General features: G+C 37.1%; 1 protein-coding gene across 6 annotated transcripts in view; it reads left to right on the top strand.

Moving 5' to 3' along the window:
• CNKSR2 (connector enhancer of kinase suppressor of Ras 2) overlaps window positions 1-22213 on the top strand; it is a 316326-nt gene that overhangs the window by 273007 nt on the left and 21106 nt on the right. Inside the window, exon 21 of one of the 6 annotated variants that reach the window (XM_062183976.1) lies at window positions 21236-21294. The exons of the other annotated variants lie outside the window; for them this stretch is intronic. Within the exon in view, the coding sequence (XP_062039960.1) occupies window positions 21236-21249 (14 nt within the window). The 3' untranslated portion in view covers window positions 21250-21294. Of the gene's footprint in view, window positions 1-21235; window positions 21295-22213 lie in introns of those variants that run through there. 6 annotated transcript variants of the gene reach the window in all.

Here is a 22213-nt window from a genome sequence, read left to right as displayed (position 1 = left end):
GTTTATGGAGATTCTTAGCTTGTGTATACAAAATCCTAACCTTTTAAATTTATTTGAAGAAAATAGAATTTTGCTTCCTTTCTTGTTAAAATAATAGTCTTGCTGCTCAGGAAGTTCAGTCTCCCCTGGTGTCCTACTTTCAGAACCCAGTAACTTGGGAAAAATGATGAGTAATGAAGTTTATGGCCAAGGACACCCACAGCTGGAGCAAATAACTTTTTCCTCCAACTACCTATTTGCCTTTTTAAAGTTAATGGTATTTTTTCTTTTCCTTCCTTATCCACTTGCTTCTCACTTTCATGCATCATGTCCTTGGTCCACAGTGGTTGCCCCCTGAGTTTGTATTAGTTAACCATAAATGCTTCTAGTGGGGTGTTAACAGAGCCTTGGTTGAGTAAGTGGATGCACACACACAACCCAACCCACACATGTACATACATATCTTCCTTTTTCACTGTCTGAAGCTTTAAAGAAAAAAAATCTAAAAGACAATTTTTTCCCAAGGAGGGATTTCACATAGCATTTCTGTCAACTCTAAATAGCTGAACTTATTTTTAGAAACCAGTTTGTCAAATGCATCCATCTACTTTCTTGGTATGTATGTTGATTACAAAACTCAATTTAACTGAATCAACTCTTAAGAGAGACAAGCCAGTTAAGTAATCCTGTATCTTGTTGGCATTAAGAATCTATTTACTGGTTATCAAGTTCTTTATTCAACATGCTATACCAAGCATCTGTTTATAACTAACATAATACACTGGCCCAGAAACACAGGTGAATTTAATAAAAAAGTTAACTCAGTTATTTTAGTTAGAAAGAAGTCTAGGTTTGACTCTGAAGTCCTGAACATAAAATGCAAAAGAAAAAATAGCATAGATGAAATAGTATAAAGCCATGTGCAATTCTTCACCCAAAATACAGTTCAAGGCAATTAGTGCAGATAACTTGAGCCAGTGATGAAACCACAATTGCTGATTTGATCCCGCTAGGGCAGGGATGGGGAAAATCCAGCCTTTGGGCCATATAACACCCACTAAATCATTGGTTCTGGCCCTGCCAAGGCAACTGCAGGCAGGACTTGGAATTCAGTAGATCTACAGCAGGTGAATTTTTAAGGTGATAATTTTGTAGACCGTGAAAATGGTGTTAACAAATATCCAAATGGCCCTTCACAGAAAAAAATAAGTTTTCCAGCCCTGTGGGGTCATTGGACTTCTCTTTTTAAAGGATATAAGTAGAATGTCACCTTCAGCCTATTTTGCAAGCTCCACTATGGGATATATTACTGTTGTTAGGTTCTTCATCATTACTGGAAAAGCAACTCAAAATTCACAGGTTATGAACAGGTTAGGAGCCCAATGGCCATGTGAACTGTGGCTCTTTTACAGTGAGAGTCACTTCGAAAGTGATTGACCAAAGAATACAGTGGATTTCCTTTTATGGTATGAATCTTCCTTGCGTTATTTAGTTGTAATTAAATTGTATCTTCCACCAGCAAAGTATCAGAATTGTTTGTAGTAAAATGCATATACTAAGGCAGTTTCCACATAAAGGATAGTTAAGGCATAATCCCCATGAGAAACATTTAAAAGGTGCTATGTTGGTGCAGGAAAGGTAATTACAATCCATTACCAACAAGCCCTGCCAGCACTCACATCTACCAGATTATGGAAGAGTCTGTAAAGGAGTTAGGAGGCATGTTAGGCCTCTGTAGTTCTAGCAAGCATAATAATACATGTTTATATTTTAATAATATCTAAATAAATGAATTTGTTTTCTGAAATTTAACTGAAGTTAGAAACTTCATTTTAGCTGTTATCTAGGTACTATCCAACAGCTATGACTAAATGTGTGATGTTTATTTAGTATTCCACAAACATATTGGGGAGCATATTTCATCTTAGCCATTTTAAAAATAAACTGTGTTGCAGTTAGGCACAGAAATATAGGATTCTGCTCAGAAAACATTCCATTGTTCCTACAGGCAGAGCCACTGATGCAGTCTTGTTTTTGTATAGGTGAGACACTTAATAGATTATCCTGGTCGTTCAGTTGGGCAGGATTAGAGAGAAGCCAGCGGGCATTGGAACTTAAAAGGAAAGCATAGCTTCTGCCTGCCTTCCTTGAGGTTTCCAGTAGCCCACAGAGCATTTCTTTGACTTTCTTTTCTTCTATACGTTCTTTTTTGTTTTTCTGGATTGGATTTATTTTTAGCAATGTAGATGCACTCCTAAGTATGTGGATTTTTTTCTTTCAAATTCCAAATAAGTTTATTAGGGAATTATGTGGTAACTTTCCATTGTTTTCAGGGGATTCTGTCTTTGCAGAATACTCATGATAGAACAGCCCTAGGAGGTGTGTCAGTAAATTTGCGGTTGCACGTTTTGTCTTTACGATCCATATTATGGGACAGTTCATGCTATTTCATTCAGATCTGTTTCATTGAAAGTGGCCATGCATTATGTTTCAGGTCCCATTTCTCTCTGTGTGTTTTCTCATAAATCTTACTATTTGATGTCTTAGTGAACTTTAAATTATTCTCAACAGAGTAGCGCATTTCATGGTAGCCTGGAAGGTACTTCTTATTTAATCAAAGATATGTTCACCTTTCCAATGATGGTTTTTTCCATACTCCTATTTCTAATATTTAGGAATGTATAATTTGGGGAAGCATCAACTTTAAATTTCATTATTTTCAAAAGACTCTTTAAGCTTTAGTTAAGGAGTGTCATGTTCATGGCTGCCCTGAATTGGCCATTATAAGTAAGTTATGTAGGCTTCGTATTCAAATCAAGCTGCTTGATGTTATGTCAAAAGGGCAAAAATTATACCCAGGAGGCCGGCGCCACGGCACACTAGGCTAATCCTCTGCCTTGCGGCGCCGGCATACCGGGTTCTAGTCCCGGTCGGGGCACCGATCCTGTCCCGGTTGCCCCTCTTCCAGGCCAGCTCTCTGCTGTGGTCAGGGAGTGCAGTGGAGGATGGCCCAAGTGCTTGGGCCCTGCACCCCATGGGAGACCAGGAGAAACACCTGGCTCCTGCCATTGGATCAGCGTGGTGCACCTGCCGCAGCGCGCCTACCGCGGCGGCCATTGGAGGGTGAACCAACGGCAAAAGGAAGACCTTTCTCTCTGTTTCTCTCTCACTGTCCACTCTGACTGTCAAAAAAAAAATTATACCCAGGAGTAAGGCCAAGACCATTACTCCAGCCTCAGACATACGTGCATGCCCTCCAACATAGAACCCTCACTGTGCTGCTGCACAGACTGGTAGGCAACCAGTAGTTAGCGACGATCGAAGGTGAACAGTGGTATGTTACTATCCTGCCTGAGACCAACATTCAGTTTGACCTACTGAAGTGAATTTGCACTAATCAAGTACAGGCTATAGAGGAAATAAATTTAATGTCTTAGTTCCAGTTTTCCATTTACCAAGAAGTTGAAAATAGGAGGCAACAGACAAGTGGGCAAAAAGAAGAATGAAAGAAAATATTAAGATATAGCCTGTCTTATGCCTTAGGATCAAGAATTATGTCACCAACCAAGCTCCTTTCTTATCGTTTATATTTTTACCTTGCCTTATATAATGATATATACTATCGAGTGCTGACAGCTTATAAAGTAGTCTAAGAATCAAGATGTACCTAAGTCTGTACCCTAGTTGTTTTTCAGTATCATTGTAGATGTGAAATTTGGCCCTGCTTATGAAGTGTAAATTTAATCTTCCTCAGAAAAGACTTCAGTCTGTGTTCTCATGGTTTAACTACCTTTTGTCTTATTTTGAAATTCAATTATTCAACTGAGTCATATTGTGCTTTTTCTCAGGCTGAACTCATTTTAGTCTGAAATGCATGGTACTAAAAGTACACAGATGAGACCTGTCTTGTTTTCCTTTGACTGAAAAGTCAGCTTGTATATTAATTATCCTGACCTACTTCCCTGGCATTTGGGAGAAGACAAGTAATTTCCCATTATCCCAATTAGCTGTTTCAGAGCTTACTGAGGTGTGAGCCTTATAATACCTTAGTTAGATTAAATTATATACCAGCCTATGAAACACTTAAAGAGTATAAATCATTAAAGTATGGGACAAAATACAAAGCTACACTTCATTTAGAAACCATCTGCCATAACACTAAAATACTGTTTTGATTAATGCAGCTTGAAGTCTGCTAGAATCTCTTTCCTTCCCTGTACTAGGCAATTTAGATGTGGTTTCAAAGCGTTATCCTTTAATTCTGCTGATTTCCCTCTTGGCAGTTAGAAGGATATTCTTTCCTATCCATACATATTCTTGGTGCTTTCGTTTACTCAATGAAGGTATAATGCTCTCTTTTTTCATTGTCTTGGAGATTACCTGCCAGTATTCTCACTTAATTTTCACATATATTTAGTTTGGCCTCAGAAATCTAAGAAAAAACCTAAGTCTTATGGAGGGGAGAGGACGAAGAGGAGGGATAAATCTTATCTGTTGACTTTGTAGCTACTGTACACATTTGGTTATCTGAATGAGATATTATTGATGCCTCTAAAATGAGATCTGCTGAGAAATATAGTTTAAAGTTTTTTTAACCTAACATCCTTTATACATCATTAATAACTTTGGAGCTACACAGAATATGCAGCTCAGTAGCCTAATATCTTAAATTATCTCCACAGAAAGATTAGATAATGACCACCCATACAATGCTTAAGAAGATACATGAATTCTCTACAATCATTTTAAGGGTACTAGAGTAATTTCCCAAAGCAGCCATGAATTTTATTTTTAGGAACATTCACATCAGATTTGTATAGGTAAGGGGAAGATAGGCCCAGAATATGAAATTGTGTTGAAGGGAAAAAAGGAACAAGTTAAAAATAAAGAAAAATGTCACAGCAATTTTTGCTACTTTTTTGACAATTTATTTATTTATTTCAGAGGCAGAATTACAGACAGAGAGGGAGATAGAGAGAAAGAGAGAAAGGTCTTCCATCTGCTGGTTCACTCCCCAAATGGCTACAACAGCCAGAGCTAGGCAAATCCGAAGCCAGGAGCCAGGAGCTTCTTCTGGATCTCCCACATGAGTGCAGGACCCCAAGTACTTGGGCCATCTTCTAAGGCTTTCCCAGGCACATTTGCAGGGACCTGGATCAGAAGAGGAGCAGCCAGGATTTGAACTGACACCCATATGGGATGCTGCTGCCACAGGCAGAGGTTTGGCCTACTATGCCACAGCGCCAGCCCTGTCACTAATTCTTATTGTCAAGATAAGTTATGTACATCACAAATAATTTGAAAGAGTATAAAATCATCAGTAATATCTGAAATTATAGTTCAAGTTTAAAGGGAATAGAGGAATAAGGATATGATCAATGTGATATGATGTGGTACAGTTAGAATAGCAGAGAACCTCAACTGCACCACTTCTGTGAAGTTTAGGACAGCATCCTTGGCAGGTTATCAAACAAGTGTATATATAAAGAAAAAATACAGAAAAATCTAGAAACAAGTGAATATTCTTTTAATATCATGCTGTCTGAATTTGAGGAAATACTTTTATAGGGAGACATAAAACATTGATAATTAGATACAGAGTCTAGCTATAATTCTGATATTGGTTATAGATTGGATTTTAAATCACACCTGCCTTGTTTTTTGGCTTAGATAATAAGGAAAGTTCACAGGTAGGAGTGTTTCACAGGTAGGAGTGTTCTTGGTTGGATTTCCTGACTCTCCAATATCAGGACTCTCAGTTAACTTTCTGTAATGCCAACAGCCTCAAATATAACTTCTCCTAAAACAGCACACAAAAAGCAAAAGAGTAGGTCCTACCTTTAGTCCCTTTTGTAAGATCTAGGGATACTTTGCCTGGATCTCTCTAGACTTAACCTCAAATTTCATTGGCCAAGTTACATCATGTGTCCATGTCTAAATTACAGGGGAAGTGAATGATTATGAGTATTTTAACCTTAATTGGTTTTATGGTCATGAAAAAATAAACATGCCAAACTACTTGTTATTTCTGCTAGAGCAGCTCTATTACTACATATGTTATATCTTCAAATACATTGTTCAAGTATGGTTACACTCTTTTTATTAGAAATTTTTTTTAAGATTTTATTTATTTTAGAGGTAGAGTTAGGGAAAGAGAGAGAGAGAGAGAGGAGGAGACAGAGAAAGGTCTTCCATCTGCTGGTTCACTCCCCAAATGGACGCAACGGCCAGAGCTGGGCCCATCCAAAGGCAGAAGCCTGGGAGCTTCTTCCCAGTCTCCCACACAGGTGTAGGGGCCCAAGGACTTGGGCCAACTTCTACTGCTTTCCCAGGCCATAGCAGAGAGCTGGATCAGAAGGGGAGCCCCCAGGACTAGAAATGGCACCACAGGCAGAGGCTTAGCCCACTATGCGTGGTGCCGGCCCTTGTACTCTTCTAATAGGTGTATACAAACCCATACCCCAGATCACATCACTTCATTTAAAACTCTTGGCATTATTCAAGTGTTGGATATACAAAAGAGAAAATAACTGCAAAATATAGTATTTTATATAATTATTTGCCTCATGAAATGAATAAGCATGTTTTTCTATAAACAATAAGTGGTCCTAGCTTAGAGTACAGTCCCTGGAGACATTCCTCAGTTCAAATTCTTGCTTTGTCAGTCTTTCTCATACTAGTGCTATGATTAATATAGTTAATTTAACATCTCTAAATTTCTCAGTGTCTTCATTATTATATCATAAGGTAAAAGTACATTTTTTGAGGTTATATGAGGATTAAATAATTACAGAGAACGTTTAGCACATTGTCAGTCCGTCCAGTAAATGTTATATAATTGTAGGTAGATGTTATGAAGATTTGAATTTAGGAAAAGAGAGTAATTATAATACTTAAACAGTGAATTAGCCCTGGCAAACCTCACGAAATAATGAAATGGACATATTATACTAACTATACATTATTATTTCTTTCATAGAGAAGGAACTTCCTAATTTTATAGTATAACCATTACGGAGTTTGATTATCAAAATAACATTAACATAGGAATATTAGAGTGCCAAATACAGAATATTAGACTGTACTTTGAAAGTTTGTCTTAGAGAAATTTGAGCTTTAACATTTTGAACAGAGTTTTTCATTTTCTCTCACATATAAAATCTGTAATCCTCCATGATTTTGAATCAGATATTTTTACTGTGCTTATCTTTTGATAAATTGTCTATAGAATATATTGGCTTGTATTCTAAGATCTATTCATTTAAGAGCTTCAGATTTTCTCATCCATGACTTTATTGGTTCTTTTCACTGTATTTTTTTCCTTAAACATTTGTCATTGTTGTTGCCCCACCACCACTCCATGGCCTAATTTAGAATCTATTCTGTAACTTATGAAATGAGTATTTTAAATCATACACCTTGGAATTTTTGGTGATAGAAAATAGCCCATAACTTTGCTATCACAAAATGTTAAATTTAGGCCTTGTGTTCCCTAGCATCTATGCTGTTTTCTTCTTGTTCTGTAACAGCAACAATGCACAGGAGTTTACATTCCTGTTCTTAAAAAAGTGTGGAGGAGGGAGACCTTGGAATCAGGGTGGCTTTAACACAATCCTTCAGCACGCTCTGACAATAAACCCCACCCCTCACTTTAAACTCTATTGTCTTTTTTTATCCTATGTAGTTGCTGGGCAGCCTTCTCTGGATTTAGCATCTTGGATTCTAAGGTTCATTATGGGCTTTTATTAACTTAATTAGAAGGATTGTGCCTCAGCACTAGAAATGGGAAAAGTGTTTGCCACTCCAAAGCTAATATTGTACAAATGATAAATATCTTTGCTGAATAGTGAAGTGAGAAGTTACACTTAACTTTGAATGCTTCTCAAGTTTGTAGGCTGTTTCTATTTAGATTTAACAATTTTTAACATTTTGCCATATATGATTCATATGTATATATTATATATGCATAAATATGCATATATACTATTTTTCTTAAGAATAGGAATGGATATATTAATATCACATAAGAGATTTGTGACAGGGATAAAGTGAGGAAAGAGGGTGTATTATTATATAAGGTATATAGTTCCATGACGATAATATTTATAAATATCTGTCAAACCGTATGACATCCACACATTTTTTTTTTGACAGGCAGAGTGGACAGTGAGAGAGAAAGACAGAGAGAAAGGTCTTCCTTTTGCCGTTGGTTCACCCTCCAATGGCCGCCACGGTAGGCGCGCTGCGGCAGGCGCACCGCGCTGATCCGATGGCAGGAGCCAGGTGTTTCTCCTGGTCTCCCATGGGGTGCAGGGCCCAAGCACTTGGGCCATCCTCCACTGCACTCCCTGGCCACAGCAGAGAGCTGGCCTGGAAGAGGGGAAACCAGGACAGGATCGGTGCCCCGACCGGGACTAGAACCCGGTGTGCCGGCGCCGCAAGGCAGAGGATTAGCCTAGTGAGCTGCGGCGCCGGCCGTCATCCACACATTTTTAATTTATGTGTATATGGCCTTCCATCTATGAGAACAAACGTGGAGTTTGTCTTTCTTTGGCTTATTTCACTTAGCCAAAGTGAAAAAGTGTGTGAGTGTGTATACCACGTTTTCTTTATCTAGTCATCCACCAATGAACAACTAGGTTGACTCCTTATCTTAGCTATTGTGAGCAATACTGCAATAAATGTGGGAGTGCACATATCTCATTCATATGCTGATATAATTTCTCTTGGACATATTTCCAAAAGTGAGATAGCTGGGTCATATGACGGATCTATTTTTAGTTTTTTGAAGATATTTCATACTGTTTTCCATAATGGCTGGACTAGTTTGCAATCCCACCAACAGTGTATTGGGGTACCCTTTTCTTCATAACCTTACCAGCATCTATTTTCTGACTTTTGGATAACAGCCATGCTAACTGGAGTGAGCTGATACGTTGTCATTTTTATTTGCATTTGTCTGATGGCTAGTGATACTGAGAATTTTTTCCTATTTGTTGGTGTAGCATTTTTTTTTTAGTGGTGTCTCTCTGATAAATAGTACAGAATCCATTTTAAAATATATTAAGGCAAAGAGTTCATCTTTAATTGATGTTACCTTTTTATTGGAAGTAGGCATATAATGTGTTATGCTATATATAAATATGCTTAATAGACCTCTCTCCCTAGAACTTAGAGTATTATGCACTTATGTTCATCCTCACACTCTATATCACAAAATAAACACCTTTTATATATTTGATGAGTAAGTTACCGAGCCTATGTTTGAATATTTTAGGGATTCAGATCTGTTGCTTCCAAAATGTTCCATATTGGATAGTCCTAGTTAGAAAGTTCTTCCTTGTATTGATATAAAAGCAGACTTCTGATAAGTTTTCTACTCACTGTGAATCTGAAAATTGCAAATTGCAAAAATACAGAGCAAGTGTTTGAAATACTGTCATGTGGAAGGACAGATTAAATAGTCTTTGAAGTTCCAGAGAACATAATATGTAGAAGGTACAGGAAGGCTGATTGTAGACTGGTATAAGAAAAAAATTTCCAGTAGTTGCATTTGCCCATAAATGAAATCGTTGATCTTGTGAGTTTAGTGAGATCCCCATTTCTCAGGCTGTTTAAAAAAAAAAAGTCTGAGAGGCTGACATTATAGCACAGAAGCTTAAGCTGCAGCCTATGATGCCTGTAACCCTTTATCAGAGTGTTGGTTGGAGTCCCCATGCTCTGCTTCCTATCCAGCTCCCTGCTGATGTGCCTGGGAAGGCAGCACATGATGGCCCAAGCACTTGGATCCCTGCCACCCACATGAGAAACTCAGACAGAGTTCCTGGCTACTGGCTTCAGCCTGGCCCAGCTGTTGTGTGACAGTGAACCAGGGAATAAAAGATATCTCTCTTTCTCCTGCCCTCCTTTTCCCTCTTTCTCCCACCTTCTCTCTCCCTCTCTCGCTCTTTCTTTCTCTTTCTGTTATTCTGCCTTTCAAAAATAAATAAATAAATATTTTTTTTAAATGAGAGAAAGAGGCTGAATAACAAGTCAGGGACTCTGAAGTTAGCTGGAAAGGTAAACCTGATGGCTTTAAAAAAAATCAGACTCCAGTGATATATCCCTTTGGTATTACAGTATTTGGTTTTTAGAAATATGACTTTACGTCAAAAAGTTCATGAAAATAGAATTAAAGATAAGTTTATTTGGGTACAAAAATTTTATTGAAATCCATGTATAGGAAGAATCTTCAAAAAGTACATGGAAACTACAATGGAATGGTATTAAATATGATTTGTATTATCTATTCTTGAGCTGAATGCACAAAATCTTAACTTCATACTTAAGAGTTCTAGATAACTCACTATCATGTCTACCCTCATCTTATATACTTAGTGTCCCCATGATAAGTATAATGGAACTGTTACAGTGATCTAAACACTGTACCTCTGTTAACATGATTATGTTAGCTTTAACCTGCTCACAGGTGGCTCAAACGATGTTTTAATATTGCCAGCCATAAATAGCATTCTACATTTATTTACTTTTTAACCTGAATGCAACTGTTTTTATTTATATATGATTAATTTTGACTTCTTAGATTTCACTTGGAACTATTCAACTCTGTTAAAAGGTTGGGAATCTCAGTTTTATAGTTTATGATACTAATTATCCTGCTTATCACCAAATAATCTTCTAGTGTTGTAAAGCATCCTTCCTATTTTTTCAACTGACTTCGTGATGAAGAAAACCCCAGTTTAAAAGAAAACATTTTAAAGATGAAAGGACCAAAGACAGACCTTGCAATATTCAATATGAAACTTTGTGTATTAATTTCATTCAGTCATTCAAAGTGCTTATCTGGATGTACAATAATATAATTCAGTGCATATTACAGTATCTTTATTCATAAGGATGTCTTGCAAAATTTCATCTGTTGTAAGACACACTATCTATGACTTTACTCTTATCTCCCATGCTAGAGATAGCATTGAAAAAAAAAGTTTACATTGTTGCATTTTTACCATTGAATCCATGTTGATCCTTCAACCAAAATTTAAAAATGAAATTCTTGCCAATCATATTCTGATCTAAACTTTACCATGTATTTATATCAGGTTTATTAGTATGTTTGTTGTAGAACCCATGCTGGGTTTTCTTGTTGTTGTTGATTATTTGAATAAGACAGTTGTTCCTTTAAGCTTTAAGCAGTAAAACTCAAGGAATTCTTACAATAGCCCTAGGGTAATTTTCAAAAAGTTCATTCATTTGCTGAGATTATAACCTGTAGGTTCAGAGGGACCACAGAATACTTCTTAGTAGTTCCTTGTATCCAAAAGCATTCTTCTTCTTTTTTTTTTTTTAAGATTTATTTATTTATTTGAAACAGTTACAGAGAAGGGGAGAGAGAGAGAGAGAGAGAGAATGAGAGAGCAAGCAAGCCCGCCTTCCATTTGCTGGTGCACTCTCCAAATGGCTACAATAGTCAAGGCTGAGCCAGGACGAAGCCAGGAGCCAGAAGCCTCATCCAGGTCTCCCACGTGGGTGTAGAAGCCCAAGGACTTGGGCCATCTTCTACTGCTTTCCCAGGCACATTAGCAAGGCGTGGGATCAGAAGTGGAGTAGCCAGGATTTGAACCAGCTCTATAAGGCAGTGGTTCTACCCACTATGCCACAGTGCCAGCCCCCAGCATTTCTTTTTTTTTTTAAATGTCCTAGTTTAAATACTTTTCTCTTTGCAGGAAAAGCCTAAAATGCCTTATGTTTCTACTTTTCTTTTGTCATTTACTTTTATTTTTTCTTAATTTTTTTAAAATGCTCTTTGTATCTTCAGTTTTTTTCACAATCCTCAGCAGAACAATTGCCTTCATGACACTCTTCTTACAAGCAATTGTTATTATTTTCTGCTTGCTCATTTCTAGTAACTTCTCATTCTATCTTTTATATGCATTTTCCTAAATGTTTTTTCTAAGGAATCTCTACATAACTGCCTCAGCATTAGTTACATCTCCTTTCCTTCTCTCATTTGGACACTTTATGTTTGGATGACTAGAATTTCATCTATTAAAACTGATCATTGAAAACTTGTCTTTCTAAAGTTTTAAAATCATATTTCTTATAATCTAAGTTTCATACACAAGTATGTCTTTGCTCTCCTCACCACTAGAAAAACAAAAGAAGAGAAAAACCAATTCAGGTTGAGTTTCTTTTAGTCGCCTTCATGACTACAGTACCACAAAAGTTTTTCTGTGTTGTCTACTATTATATGGCAAATAAATTTTACTCATTTCTTTATAGTTTTGAGACATAAAAATATCAGTTTTTAATACATTCAGCAGTTACTTATATATATTGATTTCATTTACTGCATTAAATCCTATAATTAATATATTTGTTAATTAAGCAGAAAATATTGGAGCATAAGTTGTATCATTTTACATTTTTCATCATCAGAGAGTTTTACAGAAACTGATCCACCAGTTTTTATTTTGTAAATAATGGGAGATATAGCACTATAAAAATTAGGCACTTCATTAGGACAGTTTGCAAAATTTTTAATCATTTGTTCTTGTATCCCTCAATCAATACCAGAAGATGCTAAGGTAGACTGCTGGAGCCCCACAGACCTTGCATTCCTGCAGAATCTAATAAGAGCAAGGAAATAAGAGTACCAAGGAATTCTAGTAGTTTTTTTCTCTTAGACCCCAGTGCTATCCCTGATCAGCCATATTCTTTGATGTACTACATTCAGTGATTCTTAAGGAAGATCTCAATAAATGACTTACCTTCTTTTTAAAAAAAAAAGACTTAATTCTTATGATTTAAAAATCGAAGCAATCTAGAATTTTTTTTTTCTGGTATGTAAAGAAATAGGCCGTCCCTAAGTTTTCTGTCATGACTTGTTCTGTAGGTTCTCAAGTTAAGTAGAATTATGATAGCAATTTATCCACATAACAAAACTTTTATTCTATCCGTTGTTCAATTTCTAAAATTAGAACTTTATTAGAATATCTGATGTACTTGTATTTTACTCCCAATAGGTCATAGTTCAACTGTGATGGTCCAATTAAATGAAAGTGTAGTGATAATAAGCCATTAGGCTTGACGGAGGAAAATATAATACCAATTCTCATGTTTTAATAATCTCTAATTGAAAGAAATGAACTGTTAGGAAAGAAATTAATTGATCCAGTGATATAAGAAATCAGAATTTTTAGTGATTAGAGAGTGCTTATTTAGAATCAAAAATAACTGTTTTCAAAAATTATTAAAATAAAAGCATGTCATATTCTAAAAATAAAGCACAAATGAATGAATGAGTAAATTATCTAAGTAGCTAGATAAAATTTGTTCTTTTTTCCATTTTTCCTTTTTATTTAATTATTTTGATTTATCTGAAAGACAGATATCTTCAGATTCAGTTCCCAAATGTTCACAGCAGTCAGGGCTGGGCCAGGCTGAAGCCAGATTCCTGGAACTCAAATGAGATCTCCCATTTGGGTTGCAAAGACCCATGCACTTGACCCATCACCTGCTGCCTTCCAGGGTGCTGTTAGTAAGAAGCTGAAATCAGAAGCGGAATTAGAATTGGAAATCAAAGACTCTGATGTGGAATGCAGGTATCCCATGTAGCAGCATAACCACTATTCCAAATACCCACCCCTGACTACTCTTTGTGTTAAATTTTCAACATTTTTTAAAAGATTTATTCATTTATTTGAAAGGCAGAATTAGAGAGAGGCAGAGGCAGAGAGAGAGAGAGAGAATGGTCTTCCATCTGTTGGTTCATTCCCCAAAAGGCTACAACGGCCAGAGCTGGGCCGATCTGAAACCAGGAGCCAGGAGCTTCTTCCAGGTCTCCTACATGGGTGTAGGGGGCCAAGCACTTGGGCCATCTTCCACTGCTTTTTCAGGCCATAGCTGGGAGCTGGATCAGAAGTGGAGCAGCCAGGACTCGAACTGGCACCCATATAGGATGCTGGCACTGTAGGTGGCAGCTTTACCCACTATGCCATGGTGCTAGCCCCAAATTTTCAACATTTTATGGAAGTACTGAGTGGATATGTAATGTGGCATTTTCAAATGTTAAAACAGAAGCTAATGGTATTTTGCCTGACCCATGTGATACAGAAGCCTAGCCTTTCAAAATCAGTTTCAAGGACGTAGTGTTAGACATAGCAGTTACCCCATAGGAAGAAAATTGGCTATAACCCTTCTAACACTTCCCCAAAGTGGCATGGTGGTAAGATAAGATTTTTGTAGTAGTGGTTCCTGCTAATCAGCCTCTGTCAACAGAGTAGCACATTTAGAGAGTTTATTTATAGGCCATGTGAGTTAAAAACTTGTTCTGACTCTAGTAAGATTTTGGCTCACCTCATCTACTCCTGGTATTAATGCAAATGAATAACTTGAGAATCTGGGTCACTCAAAATCCCCTTTAGCAATAGTTACACCTGAAAAAAGCATTCTTCCTTGATGTAGCAGTTCCAGAAATAGCATTTTCTGACCTCAATGACCTATCTTCCTACAGATTCCCCTCCCCCTGCCATATAGTTCACATCAAAGACTTTAAGTAGATCTCACTTAAATTGAAAAACTAGTAAGGTAAAGCGTCTTACACGATTGTTTAATAGAACTCTTTATTCAGTGTTAGGCTTATACTACCATATACTTTACACACTGGATAAATATGTATTTTGGTTATGTAATCCAGTTCAAGTAATATTCATGGAGGTGGCACAAATGTACTTACTATGAGCCAGAAAATCAAAGATTAAAAAAAATCACAAATCAATTGTTTCAATGTCTAATTGGAGAAAGAAGCATCCAAATCTAATACTATGGCCCATTTTGTTTCAAGGGATGAACATGTTACATGAAAGCACTTAAGAGGTCTTGATTATCTCTACTTTGTAAAATCAGACATAGCCTCACAGAGGTTATAGCATTTAACCTTGGATGGAAAAGAAAAGAAGGATCCATTATAGGTGCTTTAAAAAATAGCATCATCAAAGCTATTTCTTGAAGAATAATTGGGAAAAATGGCATAGATGAAATAAAATGAGATAATGAATTGTGTTAGAACTAAATAATGAAGATCCTATCCAGAGGTTTAGATTTTATCTTTTTTTTAAGATTTATTTATTTATTTGAAAGTTACACAGAAAGAGGAGAGGCAGAATAGAGAGAGAGAGAGGGAAGGAGGGAGGGAGGGAGGGAGGGAGGGGGAGATCTTCCATCTGCTGGTTCACTCCCCAATTGGCCGCAACGGCTGGAGCTGTGCCGATCCGAAACCAGGAGCCAGGAGCTTCTTCCGGGTCTCCCACGTGGGTGCAGGGGCCCAAGGACTTGGGCCATCTTCTACTGCTTTCCCAGGCCATACCAGAAAACTAGATTGGAAGTGGAGCAGCCAGGTCTCGAATAGGGGCCCATATGGGATGCTGGTGCTTCAGGCCAGGGTGTTAACCTGCACCATAGCGCAGGAACTTGATGGAACATAATATCTTGAGGAACATAATAGAGAGCTTATGCAGATTTCAGTACTGAGATGATATAATCAAATGTAAATTTCAGAAAGATTGCTCTGTGGCAGTGTAGGTATATTGGTGTGGCCTCCCTAGTGTCTGAGACCAGTTAGAAAACTGTTTCAGCAATCCAGATGAGAAATATGATGCCCCCTCTGCAAATTTGGAGGCAAATATTATCTTCTCAGGGAAATATCCTCAGGTAGAAAGTAGGTCTTGAAGAATATAATGGAAGCTTGGGATACCCCAGTGCAGAATTAGCTATTGAGGAATAGCTAATATTGAGCTAACTGAGCAATAATAATAAGTCTGCCAAGTAGCCTTGAGTGCACTGAAGTCAGAAAACACAAAATTAAAATTGTACCAATCATGCGGACATATTATTTTTTCCCTAGCCATTTTCATTTGCCAAGTAGGAGAAACAAAGGAGAAACAAAATACATATGTAAGACATATCTAAGAGAGTAAGAGAACTGAGGGGTCTAGTCAGAGGAGTTCAGATTGGGTAAAGAAATGAATTCCAGAGGAGGCTGGGTTATTGATGAGATCAAAGATTAGATATAGTGGAAGAGATGCTAACAGAGGAAGCTACAAACAGAGAGAGCTATAATACTTCTGAAGTTACATGGTTCACCATGACAAGCCCAAATGTGTGATGTTTTTAGATGTGACAGCAAGAATCCAACTTAGAGGGCACTCATTTCAAAACATCTCTTCAGTATCCCCTTTTATGTGTACATCTTGAAGGAATAAAAGCCTTGGAACACTGCCACATTAATGTATAAAGTAAGTTGTCTCAAAGGGAAACAACAATTAATATGTAAGATAAATCCCATTTATATTAATAGAATTTATTACATGGTTCAATCTAGTAAAGTATAGTCAATGAACATATGAAGTGAAAATTTAAGATGTTTCAACTTGCTACCTTCATTCTAAAGCAAATCTCAACTCATTTAATTCAGGTTTACAACATCATTAACTAATCAGTCTTTGAATAAAATAATTTTAAATTTGATGTCAAGGGTACTCTGAATGGAATGATAAAATTATATGAATTTGTCCCTCTTTTACTTTTGTCTCAGGAAACCTCTCTCTCTTGCTGTGGACTACATCCATCTGTTAAAGAAATTTCAGCAATTGATTTTTTTTTATAAAAGCATGCTGCATAGCCTGGATTTGAAATGCAATCTGCAAAGCCAGGCAAGCCTATCAATCTGATTCTTTCATTCTTTTCTCACATATAGAGAGAAGATGTTTTTCCACATGGAAAAATACTAAAAATAGAATTGCCTTCCGTAAAGTAAAGCCAAAATATCTATAGTATGATATACTTTAAGTTTTGTAGGTTTGTTGAACACATTAATCTATTGCAAATAATAGCTCATACTTTCTTAATGAGTGCTTACAATGGGTTGGGCATTATTCTAAGGTCTTTGCATTATATAAATCATTTAATCCCCAAAACAACCTTGTAAGGTAAATACAGTTATTATCCTCATCATCTAGATGACAAAACTGAGTTTAAATAACATGATCCAGGACTCCCACCTAGTTAATACCAGATCTGTGATTCAGTCTAAGACACTCTGACAGCAAAGTGAGCACTCTCAACTACATATTGCCCCCTCAGAACTATACCTTTTATTCAGGTTAAAAGAAAAATTTTTCTTTTCAGTTATTTTCTTCTGTGTATCAGAGCATATTACATTTGTAAAAAAGGAACTACAATTTTTTTTATTTTTTACGGCAGGTCATGATCACTATTGCTGTGCTCCATCAAGTAAAGCAAAAGCCTTACTCTGATCTTGCAATCACATTTATAGCAATTTTCCTTTTATTATTAAAAATTGTGATTAATGAACTTTGCAATTTTAACTCACCATCATTTAAAAATCATGTGCATGATATGTATAAAGAGTTAGTTCCACCACTTAAGTCAGAACTCTTAGTATTTTGAATTTTGACATGATGCCTCTTATAGTAAATTTGTTAATATTAGGATTTTTTTTAAAAGACTATTTCCCAAGTCTGGAGAGCAATTTGAAATATAGTACAAGTGGTAGATAAAGTTATTATTTCAATTTCACCTTCCAAGTTACGCTTTATCCATTTTCTTAGAAACAATCCATATCTTTTCCTCCTATATATTTATGATTTAGGGAGTAGAAGAAAGAAGATTTAGGAGTAAAATTAAATTATATAACTGTTCTTAACAGTGTACTAACATGCCAAATCTGTTATATTGTAGGTTACTGCGCATTCTTACATGGTAAATATTACTTCCTATTACCTCTTCCAAATTCAAATGGTCAGTTCATGGGACCCACAAAGAACTATTATAGGATACAATATTCATGCTTTAATCTCTTCTCAGCTTCTAATTTCTCACCCATAGTATGTAGTATAAAGTAAAAACTCATTACCAAAGTAAACTCTAGTGAAAATTTTCACATTTTCTGTATCTTTTTTCAGGATATTACATATAAAAATACAAGGGTACTTGAAAAAGTTTATAGAAGAATGGAATTGAAAATTAATGCACATTTCCAATGAACCTTTGAAGAGTGTTGCATTTTATAAAGTAGAAAGCAAAATATAAATATTAGTGTCATAATCATGATTAGTAAACTCACGGGCTAAATTGATCTGCCTTCAGAATATTTGTACTATGTTTAAAAAAGAGTAAAAGCTATTTCTTAGGATTATTTAAAAAGGAATACTAATTAGATTAGATGGTACTTTGCAAAAAAACAACAACAACAAAAAAATAGCAATTTCTCCAGTAAACTTTTCTTAAGAAAACCAAATCCGGGTGTGAGTGCAATCTAGCTGCAGCATCTGTCACCCCATTGATCAGCAGGGTTGATTCAGCTGCTCTGGCCCCTTCCTTGCTCACAGCTGCATGTGCGTCGCTCCCGACCTGCAGGCTCGGTTGAAGGGGACAGCCTTTCCCACCAGAGGAGCAGCGCTATTCTGCGCTCCTCTGCTGGAACCTCCAAACAAGCTCTCAGTAAAACCAAATTCATAACTAATGAATAAATTCTTGCTTTTAACCCATGTATTTTGGCTTTTTTTTAAGGAAGCAGCATTTTCTATTTTTTCTTTCTTTTAAAGATTTTATTTATTTACTTGAAAGGCGGAGATAGAGTGAGCAAGATCTTCCATCTACTAGTTTACTCCCCAGATGGCTACACCGGCCGGCCAGAGCTGGGTTGATTTGAAGCCAGGAGCCAGGAGCTTCTTCCAGGTCTCCCATGTGGGTGCTGGGGCTCAGGGATTTGGGCCATCTTCCACTGCTTTTCCAGGTGCAATAGCAGGGAGCTGGATGGGAAGTGGAGCTGCCAGGACTTGAAGAACCACCCGAATATGATGATGGCGCCACAGGCAGCAGCTTTAGCAGCTATGCCACAGCGCTGGCCCCTATATTTTGCCTTTTGATTTAATATCTTAGTAATAATTTAATGTGGGTATCTGTATCCCACTTTTCTTGGGAAGTTGCCATGGTAACTCCTAAATTAAGGTACCAATTCACTGGAGCTTCAGGCTTAGTCCATGCTAAATACAGAAACTGCATTTGATTTCAGCTTGACTGTTTCTATGGGAAGTACTGTACCACAGTTCTTTCCACTTCTTAGGCTATCTTTTTCATCACCATAGAAACCAGATCTGCCCACACAATTAAGATCTGAAACCATACCTAGTATGGCTAAAACTAAGGCCTTGGTTCCCAAGGCCTTCTATAATTAAAGTATATTGTTTTGTTAAGAAGAGTTCCTGCTTCTGTTTTGAAGTATTTATTGATTTTCCATAAAGAGAAAACAGGCTTTCCAGTACTATGCTGAAGATTTACAATAAGGAATAACAAAAATGTCATCATGACATTTTCTTTGGTCCAGTTCTGGTTTTGTGCGTACTTATGAGGCATATGCTACACAGTCAATTATTAGAGAATAATGTCTCATTTCAAATTACGTGGCAGCATTCCCAAATAGTAGTAAACAAATTTAATGCCCGTTTGATGGTGATCTTTTTTTTTTTAAGATTTTATTTATTTATTTGAGAGGTAGAGTTACAGACAGTGAGAGGGAGAGACAGAGAGAAAGGTCTTCCTTCCATTGATTCACTCACCAAATGGCCTCAATGGCTAAAGCTACGCCAGGAGTTTCTTCCTGATCTCCCATGCGGGTGCAGGGGCCCAAGCACTTGGGCCATCCTCCACTGCTTTCTCAGGCCACAGCAGAGAGCTGCATCGGAAGAGGAGCAGCTGGAACCAGAACCGGCACCCACACAGGATGTCGGCACTGCAGGCAGAGGATTAACCCACTGAGCCACGGCGCCAGCCCCTTGATGTTGATCTTAAAATGGGTGCTTTCAATTTTACTTGGGATTTTCTAAATTCATTTTTAAATCCAATGTTGGTATCTTTTAGGGTAGTTCTTCACTTAAAATCAGTATGAGAAAAGTTGTTTTAGAACCTTGACCAAATGTATACGTAAACTTAACAAAGAAGAACTGATACAGTTGATCACAGTAAATTCAGTTACAGCACATGTAGATGGATTATCTATGGAAGATCATACAGACCTGTACAGTACTGTCTATTATAACGTGTTTATGTGTGTGTCTGTGTGTATGTGTATATCTTTGTTATGCTAGGGTGAGTGTATATAGAATCACAGACATCCACAGAGTTCTTTGATGACATTCATTATGGACATACTGATTACTCTATAGCTGATAGGATTGTTCTGCTGCCCCCACAAAAGTGACATGAGTCAAAGGAGATGGTAAGGTTATTAGTGGAACTTGGATTTCCCAGATTCACCCCTTGATCTGCACAGCCCTACAAAGTGAATTAAGATGGTATACCTACTTAATTAATGTGTTTTTTCATTCTAGGGAAGGCAACATGGTCCTTGATTAATAAAACAAATATAATATGTAGGAATTTTTTAAATTCCTTATTTTATTGAAATATGGAATTTTTCTTTATTAAAAAATGTTTTATGTTGGATCTTCCCCCCCCTTTTTGATTCTATCAGTTAGTATTAGCAGACACTTGTCTTGTTTGTGTGATCCCTTTGATTCTTAGACCTATCAGAGCCATCAATTGTGAACTGAAATTGATCACCTGGACTAGTGAGATGGCATTGGTACATGCCACCTTGATGGGATTGTATTGGAATCCCCTGGTACATTTCTAACTCCATCATTTGGGGCAAGTCTGATTGTGCATGTCTCAAATTGTACATCTCCTCCCTCTCTTTTTCCACTCTTAAATTTAACAAGGATCACTTTTCAGTTAAAATTTATGGATAAGATAGCACAATAATGGAGCTGACTATTAATTGATTTACAGATGGGAAACAAATTTGTGAGTTGTTAAATTTTTTTTAATTTACTTGAAAGGTAAAGTAAGAAAAAGGGACAGACATAGAGAAAGAGATCTTCCATCTGTTGGCTCACTCTCAGAATGACCAAAATGGCCAGACCTGGGCCAGGCCAAAGCCAGCCAGGAGCTTCATCTGGTTCTCCCATGCAGAGGGCAAGGGCCAAGGACTTGGGCCATCTTCTGCTGCTTTCTCAGATGCATTAGCAGGGAGCTTGATTGAAAGTGGGAAAGCAGAAGGGACTCAAACCAGTACTCTTATGGGATGCCGGCATTGCAGGTGATAGCATTACCTGTAGCACCACAATGCTGATCCCCACATTTATTAATAAAGTAATGATTTTTGTTTTGATCCTAGCAGAATCAAAATAACAATTCCTTGCCATGGATCCAAGTAAGTTGCAACATACAGAGAACCTCATAACATTTCCAATATTTGGATTTTACAGAAGAAACACTCAACTCTAATGAAGTTCCTCTATGATACTAGTTTTCTATAATTGTACTGGTGAGTGTACAGTTCAATATGTGATGCTAAATGTTAAATACAGATATTAGCTGGAAACCTTTTGGAGTAGCTAAAAAGTCATTTGTATTTTTCCTTAAGAACACTGAGTCAGCATATTGCTAACTCTTTGGTAAAACTCTCTTTCAAAGGACAGTGTCACAATTTTATCACGGAGGAAAATGTAACTCATATAAGAACATTTGTTAAAAGCATATTCTTCATATGTTCTTAGATTCAGTAGTTTTATATCCCAAATGTAAGATGTTTGCCACATAAAAGTTAATAACCAATGATGTCCGAATCTGCTAAGATTGAACATGAGTGAATATTCAGTACTCTGAGTTTTTAGTTAAGGTAACAGTTTGTGCTGATTTGTTTTTACTTCTGTGCTGTATTTCTTACAAACATGCTTTTATGGTGATTTTCACCAGATGAATGTTTTTCTTTTTGTCATGCTCACAATACATTTTGAACACCTATAAGTATAAAACAGAGGACTTTTTAAAAAGATTTATTTATTTTATTTGAAAGAATTAAACAGAGAGAAGAAGAGCCAGAGAGAGAGGTCTTCCATCCACTGGTTCACTCCCCAATTGGCCACAAGGGCCAGAGCTGAGCCAGTCCGAAGCCAGGAGCCAGGAGTTTCTTCTGGGTCTCCCATACGGGTGCAGGGGCCCAAGGACTTGGGCCATCTTCTGCTGCTTTCCCAGGCCATAGCAGAGAGCTGGATCAGAAGTTGAGCAGCCGGCTCTCAAACTGGTGCCCATATGGGATGCCAGCACTACAGGAGGCGGCTTTACCCCCTATGCCACAGCACCAGCCCCAAGT

The sequence above is a fragment of the Lepus europaeus genome, chromosome X, assembly GCF_033115175.1.
Source record: "Lepus europaeus isolate LE1 chromosome X, mLepTim1.pri, whole genome shotgun sequence".
In the NCBI taxonomy this organism is placed as follows: domain Eukaryota; kingdom Metazoa; phylum Chordata; class Mammalia; order Lagomorpha; family Leporidae; genus Lepus; species Lepus europaeus.
Note: the sequence above shows the minus strand (reverse complement) of the source record. Positions and strands in the feature narration are given on the sequence as shown.